This window comes from Danio rerio, chromosome 22 (genome assembly GCF_049306965.1).
Source record: "Danio rerio strain Tuebingen ecotype United States chromosome 22, GRCz12tu, whole genome shotgun sequence".
NCBI classification, from domain to species: Eukaryota; Metazoa; Chordata; class Actinopteri; order Cypriniformes; family Danionidae; genus Danio; species Danio rerio.
Window position 1 is genome coordinate 16525973 of NC_133197.1, and position 13540 is coordinate 16539512.

Consider the following 13540-nt stretch of genomic DNA (forward strand, 5'->3'; position numbering starts at 1 on the left):
GCTCGATTATGACCGAAAAACAAATTGCGTGAAACCCAAGTGAGGCTGATCAATGGCGTTTTCTCGTGTCATGGGCATGAAAAACACTGACGCTCAGCCACTTGACCTGTCAAGTGCTCACTTTGGTGGGTGGTAAAAATGAAAACACGACAAAAATAAAAATGACTACATGAGTGCAAGCAGGTATTGCATATTAATCTTTTCCTCGTTATTCATCTCTGGGAACGAAAAAGAAAACAACACAGGAAGACTGAAAAGAAAAAAATAAAGAAGTAGTCGTCATTTAGAAATTGCAAAACATCCATAAATATCAATGACACTAGTGTTAAATTAGAGAGAAAAAAAAACACTTTTGATTGACTTTCGACTGATTGAAGTGTAAACGATGGGATTTTCCAAGCGCTCGACGACCACTGGTGGTTAAATGGAGAGTAATACTGCGTATTAACATTAGTAATTTCACTCTCTCCAAGTTACCACGACACGCAAAAGGGTGAAAAGGTAAAAAAATAGTCTCCACATTGCAGCTTGTGCAATAATTCCGAACTAACCATCGCTCAAGGCACATCGATGTGGAATTGTTCGTGCAGGGACGATGAAGTGCGTACGTTGCATGAAAATGATTGTTCTGTTGGGAATAAAGGAGGAAGGGAGACGTCAGAATAGAAATGACGACAAGCTAAGAAGAGTCAGAGAGATGTTTAGCTGGTTGATTGTGAGAACAGCAGTAAAAACACCCTTTTTTTAAAGGGACCAAACAAATACTTGATCGGCAAGTGCCCGATGTTGGGATTACAATATTTCCACACTACTTTAAACTCTACGTAATCTATGTAAAAATTTGTCACTAACACTAGAACATGCAGATTATTATTTCTTTTTTATTTTTCGTAACTTTACTGAGCTTTGATCGACGGTGGATGAGACTGTAAGCGTATATATATATATATTTATTTATATATATGTTTCATACAGGAAACGAACGAAAAACTAACTCAAAAAAAGAACGGAAATTGCATGCAAGGGAAGCTTTCGGATCTTCACATTTTTTGCGCAACAGTTTTTGAAAGTGTTGGCAAGGAAGTTAGTTCGATAGTCGCTTGTTGTGTTCACATTCGGACAAATTTAAAGCGATGGTTTGTCTGAAATTTTTAATTTGTTTTCCTCAGTAGAACGTTAAAGAAGATTTGTAGCTAAAACTGTGGTTTTCAGTGATTTAGTGAAGTCACTAGCCATGTTTCCACCTATTTTTACGTGCATTGAAAAAATGCTTCATAGAAACACCAGGGTGTGGATACATTTTGAAAATGTGCAAAAAAAATCCTTATGCACTTAAACAGTTTATTCGATGAGAAAAAATGTGCATAAACGACAACGAAGACACATTTAACTAATTTTATCTTATGTTTTTTCGCAAATGTTTTATGTGATATTCCAGTTTTGCAAACAAGTCTCCTAGCAGGCACAGATTGAAGTTATATCCCAATCGTGGGATGTTGTATTTTGTAGGAAATGAAAATCGGGTTGAGGTCAGAACCCAACATCAATGTTTAACGTCAGACAGGCATTGCATTTAGGTTACTTTTCAACGCAACCTAAAAACAACAAAATATCAACGTCTAATGATGTTACAGCTTGACGTTGTGTGGACGTTACCAATATGACGTCTATCAAACGTAGGATTTTGGTTGCCATACTTAATGAATAAATGTCAGTATTTCACGTCAATATGACGTTGGTTTAAGATGTTGGCTTGACGTTGGATTTTGATTACTTTCCAACACAACCTAAAATCAACAAAATATCAACGTCATTTCACGTCGTTATTGGACATCAAAATAACATTGTCCTAAGACACTGGTGACCTAAATCTAGCCAAATATTAACGTCTTTTGATGTTGTGTGTCTGCTGGGCTAATTCACATCTTTGAATGGAAACAGCCAATGAATGCTGGCACTTTTAGAGTTAAAAAGGGTTTTATGATGGTTTTCAGTTCTACTTTATAAGTATTCCGTTTCACTTTACAATGTATCATCAGGAGCAAAAAGCATTACAAATGATGCGCTTACTACTGTAAAAATAACTTACATTTTATAAATCACAAAGGACCACACTTTCAGCTAAAAATCTACTATGAGATGTTAAAAAGAAAGAAGCAATTGTATATTTTAGCCAAACTATCCCTTCAATCAGGCGATTTTTATGTTTTCCTTACATCCAAACTGCAATTTCTTTTGCGTACAGTAAATCAAAACTGCTGTAGCGTTTCGGAAACTAGAAAGTTGACGGCGATATTTCTTAAAGGGATTATTTGTTCTACAATGCTAACAAAAGATGAACAAACAAAGAAACAAACACATTTCAAAAAAACAATTACAGCTCCCCTTATTTCTCACAAGGCTATTTGTTCTATTTTTCTCTTTACATGTTGTTGTTGTTGTTATTTTTTTTTTTTTTGTACCCCGATATTTTAGAGTCCTGGAGGTGTGAACGGACTAGGAAGAAAAATATATATATTTATATATATATACTTTTCAACAAATCGCTTCAACGATCTATCTTACAAAGATATTTAACAATCCAACATCTACCCAACAAAATTGCACTTTCCTCAATTCAGTATTCACGGTTAACCTTCCCTTGAAGTTTCTGGAAGATTGAACCTTCACTCGGCCCTTGGCGTGCCACAGACCTTCCGGCTGGGGTTTAGTAGAAACAATCACTATGACTTTCTCTCTTTTTTTTCCTCATTTTTTTTGTAAGAAAAACACAAAATATGAACATGCCTCCAAGTGGGGAGATCTCCTGTAAAATGACCTGATATCAAACATCACCGTTCATGACTTCTTCATCGCCTGCCCCAAAAATGACAAAAACAACAGATAAAAATGGGGTTGAGTCCTTGATGGCGGTGGTGGTGATGATGGCGGTGGAAGGGAAGCAAATGGTCCAGAAGACGCAATACACATTTGTTTAGATTAGTTTGTTTTTTAGCTGGTGGTAAATCTGACCCAGGCGAAACCTCCAACAGCGTCGAAACACGAGTGATTGAAAGGCAGAGCTCCGACCTCCAGATGGTTGTGGGTTCGCGACCCTTGGCCGTCGACTGCGTTTTTGATCTCGAAACGCCTCTCTTTTTAACACCACAGGCACAGAAGCGGGAAGCTCTTTGATTGCGTCATGTTACGTTTTTCCTCGTCTATCTGTGAGGGTGAACCATAAAAAACAAAAACAAACAAACGAACAGAAAATAAAAATAAAACGTGCACGTTTTCAAAACAAAAAAAAAAAATTAGGAAAACAAAAAAAAGCTCTTCGTTTTTTTTTTTTATCTGAGCTCCACCCTCAGAAGAGCTGGACAGCTACTATATATGAATATAGGCATGTAAACCATACATATGGAAGAATACATCTGGACTATATAGATATATAGTAAGTGGGTGTAAGCGGTTCCTCTTGTTCCAGGGCTTGGCGGGGTTGTTCGGCTGGAGCCATGCTGTGGGTCTGTCCGGTACGGGGCAGCAAGTGGCTTCTCTCTGTTCAGACTGGTGTACATGTTTGCGGGTCGTACTCAGGGGAGACAGAGGGGGTGGTCGAGTGACCTCGGAGCGGCCGTGTGTCCGTGTTCGGGAGTCTTTAGCCCAGGTACCACTGCAAACGAGACAAGGCAAGAACACATCGCTAATGTTAACAAAGCAAATAAGGTCAGTGAAATAAGAGTGTTCAAGAAACAATCCACTTTTTTGAAAGCAGGCTCATTTTAAAACTCCCCTAGAGTTTAGCTATTTCTAAATCCGTTCATACAGGTTTGTGCAAAAGTTTGGGCACCCATCTTTCTTTATAAAAGAAGAGCACAATGAAATGACATACGGTTTCTAGTGAAAGCTACATAATGTCATGTTTTTCACCCAGTATCTGCAGATTCTGTAAAACTTTGCTAAGGAGTCAGTCCATAGGCTAAAGTTACGGCAAGGGTTGTTCAGTAGGACAATGACCCAAAGCATAGTTCCAGATCTACCAAGGAATTCATGCTCAGACATGATACAATGTTCTAGAATGGCCATCTCAGTCCCCAGACTTAAAAATCATTAAAAATTTATGGATTGATTTGAAAAGGGCGGTTCATGCTTGGCAGTCATCAAACCTGACTGAACTGGAAAATGTCTGCAATAAAATAGGCTAAAATGCCTTGAGCAAGAATTCAGGGACCCAAGAAGCAGTAAAAGGTGGCTGGCTGTACAAAAGACTGATGTCATTCATCTGTTGGGGTGCCCAAATTTTTGCACCTGTCTGTTTTTGTTGAGACTGTAGATCATTGAATCAGATTAGACCTTTAGCATCTTGCTCAACAATGACCACAGATTTTCAAGTATTTTCCAATTTAAAGCTTGACTCCTGTAGTTACATTGTGTATTAAGACCGATTGAAATTGAAAAGTTGCAATTTTCTAGGCCACAGGTGTCAAACTCAATTCCTGGAGGGCCGAAGCTCTGCACAGTTTAGCTTTAACCCTAATTATTAAACACACTGGATCAAACTAACTGAGTCTATCAGGCTTGTTTGAAACCTACAGGTGAGCAAGTTGAAGCAGGGTTGGAACTAAAATGTGCAGGGCTGGAGCCCTCCAGGAGTTTGACACCCATGTTCTAGGCTGATATGCAGAGGAACTATACTCTCATTTTGATATTATGCAGCAGCTGAAAATAGACACCAGCAGCAAGAACACTTTCACCACCAGTCAGAATCTGTATACTATCATTAAGCTGTAAAATTAGTTGATTTGGTTTATTCATTTATTAGTCTAAAATTTGGATTGTTTGAAAAGTGGCGTTTGGAATGTTTTCAAAAGGTTTGCTTTCATCAAATGAACCTGAAATAAAACATGGTCTCAACCAAGACATGAAGCAGCACAACAGGAATAATCAGAAATGTTTCATGAGAGATGAGAGATGATTTCTGAAAGGCCATGTCACACTCTGAAGACTGGAATAATGATGCTGAAAATGTTCCTTTTAATCACAGGAACGTTTAATTCCTTTTTTTTTTTTTTAAAGTAATTATAATATTATAATATTTGTCACATTTTTAATTGTATTTTGTTCTATTTAAAATTCATTTCTTTTTCATATAAACAAAGTTATTATTATTAATTGTTGTCTAATAAGTAAACAGAATTTGATCTCGTACTATGCAAGATTCCCATTGTGTGTTGATTAAGTTTTTTATTCATCAAAACATTTTCCAAGCCATCCATTCACAATGGATGATATCAAGTTTCCTCTGTGAATATTAGAAAAATGAGTTGCGCATAAACCTTTGGTGCAGTGTTTTTAACTCTGAACGCCTGCATCTCCATTACAACCTCATGCAGAAAACGCTCATTCTTTTCTGGTGTCTCAGAAGTTAAGATGCAGTTTGACTCTCTGAATGCCTTCACAGCTTCACTCCCCGTCACAGGGAGCTGCAGAGAAGCGTCTGTGAACAAGTTTGCTCTGTAATCCCTCAGTGAAATGGCCTTATTGATTGCGGAGCTCCATTGTTCAGGTTTTCCAGCAAGTGTGGTTCGCTCTTTCTGCTCTCCTCCCCTTTCAGCTTCCCTCCTCCCACCGAGTCCAACTTCATCCTGCTGTTACATCATGTCTGGTTGCGAGGGACAACCAGACGGCCGTATACGTGACTATCATTAGCAAGACAAGGGGCCTCGCAGCTCTTTCGGACTCTTTTCTACTTTTCGGCTCCGGCTGTGAATAAACATGAGAGGGGAGTCGTCGCGTGCTGTGATTCTCATGCTCCGCCCACTGCTCGGGACATTACATATGGCCGCCAATCAGACGTCGTGATTAATTAAGACTGGGGAGTTTTTAGCCAATCAGAGTCAAGTGTTGAGGACTGCCAAATAATTGCAAAAAAATAAGCTGCTCATTGTTGTAACACTCAATTTGTCTGAGTTTTTAAAAAACATTATTTGTATATAAAACTATGTATATAAAAAACTATATAATTAATATATTTGCATTAAAAAAACATGTGCATTATTTAACAGTGAGATTAATTTAGATAAAAAAATGTATCTATGTCCACCTATAATATATATATATATATATATATATATATATATATATATATATATATATATATATATATATATATATATATATATAACGACTAATATATATATATATATATATATATATATATATATATATATATATATATATATATATATAATTTTTTTCTTTTTAGTTGTTTAGTTGATTATATATGTAATGTACATTAGACGTACAATATGAAGCTTGACCTCCTACAGTAATGCAGTGCTATAGTGCAGGCGAGTGATGTGATTTGTGAGTTTGGAAATGTGGACGGCTCGTTGAAATTCTCCAGCTCACCGCGAGCGCAGCGCAGAGACGGCAAGGTTAGTTTTTAATCAATAGAAGTTGCTGACTGTGGAGTTTGTGCGCTCGGCTGCAGTGCAGCTCTTCCTCGTGTCTTTGTCTATGAGCTCGACCGCGCTCAAACTTTCTCTCTCTCTGTCCTGAGGAGACTTCAGGAGACGCGCGAGATTCTCCGTCACCCTGCGGACGCCGGTTTGTGTTTCTCTGTGCTGACGGATATGATTTAGTCTGCAGATACCAGCACAGACTGATCCAGACTGACGGAGGACAACCAGGCTGAAATTACAGTCGCATGTTCGCAGCTACAAATGCAGCTCGATTAGGGGAAAAGAATCAAGTACAAATGGAGATATTCTGATAATATCGAGATAATGCTTCGGATATTTATTTTTCACAGATTAAACATTTTAAAATCTGTTTTCATTATCATTATACAGATTTATTTAACAGTAAAATAAGTTTTATATTTATAATTTACAATAATTTCATACTTAAAGTAAAATAGCAGTAAAAAACAGAAGCGACCATCAAGTCTAAAAGCATCACTTCTGATGCATTGTGGGATAGCTGATTTTAAGCTTGGAGTATTTAACGAAGAAAACTGTGCTCATTTTTTAGCACAGATCGATCATTTCACTTCATAACACCTTAATGTATTCTCAGACGTTGTGGGTAATTAATTTTGTGTTGCCTGTATCTGTTTTTGGGGCTCTAAAAGTGCCAGTGTCTGTTGATCTCCTTTATTGTTCTACTCAAGAAAAAAATCAATCTTGAATGACCTGAGGGTGACTAAAGTGCAAATCTTCTATTTTTTGGGTGAACTGTCTCTTTAAGAGGAAATGTCATTTTCCTAAAGGTTTAGTTTGGATGAAGTCGCCCACAAAGTCAACACTGGTGTATTTGTGTTTCGTTCTGGCAGGAAGGATTTGTACTAGATTAAGTCATTTCCATACAACTACAATGACGTCCTGGCCTGCGGTTAGCATTAGCTGTGCGGTTAGCATTTGCCTTGTAAAGGATTGTTATTGTGGGCTTTTGAGATGTTCAGTTCCCTTATGAATTTTGAACCTGGCCTTTTAAAGATTCATGTTAGCACTATATGAATCATTAATTTGAAAAAGCTAATTTTCAAAAGAATGATAAACCACCATGAAAACATTTACAGTATTTAATTCACACTTTTTTGTCATCCATTTTGAGAACAAAAACTTCATAAACTTTTGAAGAAGTCTTTAAATTTACATGTTTAAATTTTTTCTATTTCTATTTTACATTTTTCTAAAAATGAAAATAAATTTTAATACATTTTAGGAATATTTCTAACATAATCAATGTTTATAGTTTTTAAATGAGTAAATAAATGTAATTAAATGTTGCAATTACAATTAATGTGGTTATTACATTATATATATATATATATATATATATATATATATAATTTATAAAATGTAATATAAATATTAAGTTCATTATTTAGCTTAATAATTATTAAATATTTGTATTATTTAGTTAATCATTTAACACCAAAATACTGTTTCTTTTTTTTTTTTTTTTTTGACCAGATCTGCTTATTGGCTAAAGTAAATGGGATTCCTCTGGATGCAGGCGAAGTTGATTTTTAAAGGCTGTACGTCAGCGGTTATAATTGACGGATAGATAGCTGTAGTCAACCCATCAATAGCCTTAGTGTCCCGTTTGAAAGCCTTCAAGGTGAAAGCTGTATTAATGTAGTGAAAGGAGAAGGGCGGAGGCAGGGGACAAACTCATGCAAATAACACACAGCAAACACACACTGCAGCACATCTGCTAGAGACATAATACACACGAATACACTTCAGAGAGACGAGAGGAAAGAGAGGAAATGAAATGCAACGGTAACGGTTAATAGACTTACAGACGGACTGAAACTCAGTTAAAGGTGTAGTTCACTCTAAAACTCTGCTTCATTCAAAACTCTAGGACTTATTTTGTGCAACATAAAAGACCATTCTGATATCAATAATGAACAATGACTTGTACTGAGGCTATCGACTTTATAAAATGACCATAAATGTGATTCACATCAGAAATTCCAAGTCTTCTGAATTTATATTTGCCAACTTTGTGTGAAAAAGTTTTTATAATCAGATTTATTTTCATTGAATCAGTTTACAAAAGCTAGTATAAATAATGTACGTCACTACTGTAAAATAGATCTTTCAGGTGAATCGGTTGATTCAGTTCTCAGATATGTTAAGTTCATGAACTGATTCAGGTTACTAAACTACTAAAATGACTAACTGAATACAAAATGAATGAATCAGTCTGAATGACTTATGAACAAATCTATTTTTTAAATCTAATCTTTTCAATGAATCAAATGATTCAGTTTACTAAACTTGTCTGAATAACTAGAAAATAAATAATAATTATGAATATTATTTTGTTTAGTGACTCAAATGATTCAGTTCACTAAAAGTCTAAATGACTCAATTACAAATTATTTTATTGAAATTTATTTTTACATTCAAATTCACTGATTCAGTTCACCAAACTACTCTCACTGACTTGCCAACAAATCATCTTTTAAATCTTTTTTTCAGTGAATAGGTAGATTCTGTCCACAAAACATTTCATGTGACCAAATCATTTATACCGAAACTAATCTTTTAATTCAATCAATCGATCAAAAAAAAAAAAGTTTTATCAAACTAGTCTAAGTGGCTAATTCACAAATTCATTTGTATTTAATTCATTTGAATCTCATTTAGTTCACTACACTGGACTAAATGATTCATTCATGTACTTGCTAACTACAACTCGATTCTTAACTTTACACACAAAAGTGCATTACAACAATTTTTTATTTTCATTTTCTTTTTTTACAATCCTCACTAGCATATTTAAAAATATCTCCATCATTCATATTTGGAGTCCCGGGGCAAAATCTTTACTGTTGCACTTTTTTCTTAAAAATATCTATGCGTAAAATTTTGAAACATGTTAAAGGTCCCAGGAAGTGCTTTAAAATGTGCTTTTTTATTCAATGTTTGACGTAACTTCAATTGAAATGCGAAGAGAAAGCGTGACAGAGTAGCCCCTCTCCTTTTTAAAAAACAGCCAATAGTGTTTTGTTTTTAATCACTGCTCTGCCAGTGTGAGTGGTTGAGCTCAAGAGCATCAAAAGAAAAGCAACTGAGAAGCGTCTAGAAGGCGGCGGGGCACGTCTGACCCTGGAAAGCATTTGATTGGTCAACATTTGATGAAAAACTAAAACATACTGACACTAACATCGAAATAACTGAATACATTTATGCGTAAAATTTCGTTATTAGCACCACCGGTGGCCGATAACTGAACTGTAGCCAACAACAGCGAACGTTTCAATATAAGCTTTCGCTATATATGACAATATAAAAATAATAAACGCATTCAATTTTACATCCTGCTCATTCGAGACGCTTCAAAAGTTGTGTGGACCGCAGCGAGCGAGGAGCATGTAAGAGATTAAAGTGGAGCGATCAGAGTAGCCGGAGCGACAGAATCACGGCCTGCTCCTTTAACTGGCTGTCAATGGCAGGCGTAATCTCATCAGGTGGAGGAGTGCTGAGTCAGCGGCCGCGCTAAAGTGCCTGAGGATGAGTGTCATCTCAGAGGAATTCAGCCTCATGTAATGCAAACCAGCCCGGGCCTGGAGAGCAGTGCTTATAAAAGCCATCTCCAGCCCAAACCGCCCAGCCACGCCGTACAGCTCCCCGCAGACATTTACTACATTATTTATTTACATTTGGCCATCAGACCAGAGGAGGAAAAAGCGGAGCGCGGCAGTCCATTAGACGACCCCAAACAAACAGCGCACACCTGAGGGGGATATAAACATATTCATGGTGTTTATTATTAGAGCGTTCGCAGGTGTGAGGGAAGCGCTCACTCCGTATTTCCTCCAGATTTGTGCGCAAGAGGACAGAAAGAGGAGCTGGTGATTTTCTGGGGTGTGGAGCTGAAATCAATCTTGGGTAATTAATTTGTGTATGTGTGTGTGTCTGTTTTTGGCAGTCTGGCACTCTGCCCTCTTCTGGCTTGAGGAGGAAATGCATTGGGGGTGATCTAAAGGCCAATTGTATTGAACACTGCAGTGTTTGTTATGAATTATTTATTGTTGCACATGATTATTTTGTGAAATCTTTGACTAAAATAACCGCACCTCCCTCTTCAATGATGACGTGTGTGCTTGGATGAGGGTGGAGGCAATGTGTCAATCACATGAGAACGACCAATAGCAGGCCACAGACACAAGTACATCAACTTGAACTACATGAAAATGTTAAATATTATCTTTAAACTGAAATTAAATAGGTTTATGTATAATTTATATATCATTTATTATAAATATCAAATATTTAATATTTATTTATTATATAAAACTTTAGATATGCAAAATATTTTAAATTTAATAATATAAAATACACTTTAAGTCAGTATATTTAATAAACTATTCAAAAACATTTGATAATATAAATGATAATATATAAATATGTTATATAAATTATATAAAATTATATTTACATATGTTAATCATATTAACGTATTTTGTTGTGTGTTTTGTCAGTTTATTTATTTTAGGTAACTCAAAATATTATTATTATTGTTAATATAATAATAATACTAATTATTATTATTATTATTCAGGGTTTCTGCAAGTTTAAGACTTTAAGAGATCTTTTTAAGAACATAACAATTAAAATTTCAGACTTACACAAGCCTAAAGGCAAATTTTTTTCTAATGACCCAGTTAAAACATAAAAAAAACATATATATTAAAACAAAAATATTATTGTAAGGAAGATCAACCATATGTTTATAAATAGAAATTTAAATAGAGTTGGCAAAAAAAGTTAATAAATAAGAGTAAATAATTCCCACTTCTTGGAGGCGACGGGCACATCAGAAACTAGAAAGCATTTGATTAATTAAGATTTGATGACAAACTGAAGTATGAAACTTGAAAGATTTGATGACAAACTGAAGTATGAAACTTGAAAAAATGCAAAATTTAGATGTTTATATCAGTTTTATTTCTTTCTAAATGCAAATTTTGTAGCACACTAGCTTATAGACATCCCTAATACAAACATACTGAAACTAACATCGAAATAACTTATGAAACATGTTAATAGCACCACCGCTGGCTGATAACTGTACTGCAGGTAACAGCCACCTATTCAATACAAGCTTTCGCTACATATTTCAATATAAAAATATTAAACGCACATATTTTTACATCCAAATCCTTCAAGACATTTCAAGGTTGCATGGACTGCAGCAATATTACTTTATCAAACGGCCTGAAATTAATTAAGTTTATATATAATTTATATGTCATTAATCATCAATATTAAATATTTCATATCATATTATTATATAAAACTTTAGATATGTATGATATATTAAATGTAATAATATAAAACACAATTTATGTCTCTACATTTAAACTATTATAAAATATTAGATAATGTAAATTATAATATGTATATATATATATATATATATATATATATATATATATATATATATATATATATATATATATATATATTTATTTATTTATTTATTATAAAATATTATATAAATTATATAAAATGATAAAATATTTACATATGTTAACTACGTTAACATATTTTGTTGTTATTTTGTCAGTTAATTTATTTTAGGTAACTAATTATTATTATTATTATTATTAATATTCAGGATTTCTACAGGTTTATACTTTTTAGGACCTTTTTAAGAACATAATGAATGAAATTTTAGGGAATTTAAGACTTTTTAAGCTTAAAATTTTGATTTTGAAATTTCAGACATGTTAAGGCTTTTTAAGACCCTGCAGATATGCTGTTATTTTCATTTCTATTATTATTATTACTACTTTTTATTATTATAATGATTCAATATTTATAATTACCCAGACCTGGGAGATATATCACTTGGATATACATCACAACAGTCAAGAAAAGTCATCTTCATGTCAGCATTAAATGCTCATTTATTTAAACAACACTATTAAGGAGGCCTCAGATTCCCTGCAGCTATTCGGGTTTTCTTTGTCTCCGGAATGAACATTTATTATGAATTGGAGTAATAATCGTTAGGCGTGTTTTGTGGGGACGTCTCCGCAGATGCTTAACTATGGCAAATTGACGTGGAGGACAAGAGTCAATTACTGATGTTATCTGTCCCGCATGCTAACGTTTATAGGAAACGAATAAAAGCCAAGGGTGCCTGCATTCTCATCCCGGCCTCCATGGGCCCGATTTACTGCCTCCCTCTGTGTGTGTGTGCGCGCGAGTGTGTGTATCTACGCTCCTCATCACACTCAGTTCCTCCCAGAGCGTTCTGATTAAAAACGGCGTTTATGAATCATTGCTTTATCTGCACTGCTGCGGGACGAGGTCAGCCTGCAGGCTCTGAACACCGCACGATTAAACACTGATTACAGGCCTCTGCATGCTCGAGTATGCAGTATTTGTGCTTTATTGATGAGAATTGATTGATTGATTGTGGGTTTCGTTAAGTGTGTAAGCAGAACTGGGTTCAATTATGTAATTATTTATACATTTAGAGTTATATTACGATTAATAAAAAAAATGTATGCAGAATTTCAGTTTTGAGTACATATATGTGAAGTATAGCAAAAATAATAGAAGTACATTTAATTAATTTTTTCAGAATGCATGCATTTTTACAAATTAATTTTTTAGTTAATTATTCATAATAATTTAAATGCTTATTAATTATTTTTATATAAATTGTACTTTTGAGTATATGTTTTTGTTTGCTTAGGCTTTAGACCAGTGTTTCTCAACCACGTTCCTGGAGGCCAACAGCACTGCATGTTTTATATGTCTCCCTTGTCTGTCACACCCATTACAGGTCTTTCAGTCTCTGCTAATGAGCTGATGATCTGAATCAGGCGTGTTTGGTTAAGGAGACCAAAGCTGGTGGTCCTTCAGAAACGTGGTTGAGAAACACTGCTTTAGACTAAGGGGAAATGTTGCAGGTGTGCAAGTGAGCTCCTTGTTTGTTTTGTTTAGTGTGTATGTTTGTTATGATGTGTTGTACTCTGTTTGATTTATGTACTTCTTTGGGACCCCCTCAAAAATGAGATGGT

At 34.9% G+C, this 13540-nt stretch overlaps 1 protein-coding gene across 39 annotated transcripts in view; it reads right to left on the reverse strand.

Annotated features, from left to right (window-relative positions):
* Positions 1–1994: 1994 nt before the first annotated feature.
* The window catches only part of nfia (nuclear factor I/A), a 226351-nt gene continuing 214805 nt past the window's right edge, over positions 1995–13540 (reverse strand). For 23 of the 39 annotated variants that reach the window (XM_073936551.1, XM_073936542.1, XM_073936552.1 and 20 more), the window contains one exon: positions 1995–3652. In XM_073936551.1, coding sequence (XP_073792652.1) covers positions 3638–3652 — 15 coding nt within the window. In that variant the 3' untranslated portion in view covers positions 1995–3637. 39 annotated transcript variants of the gene reach the window in all.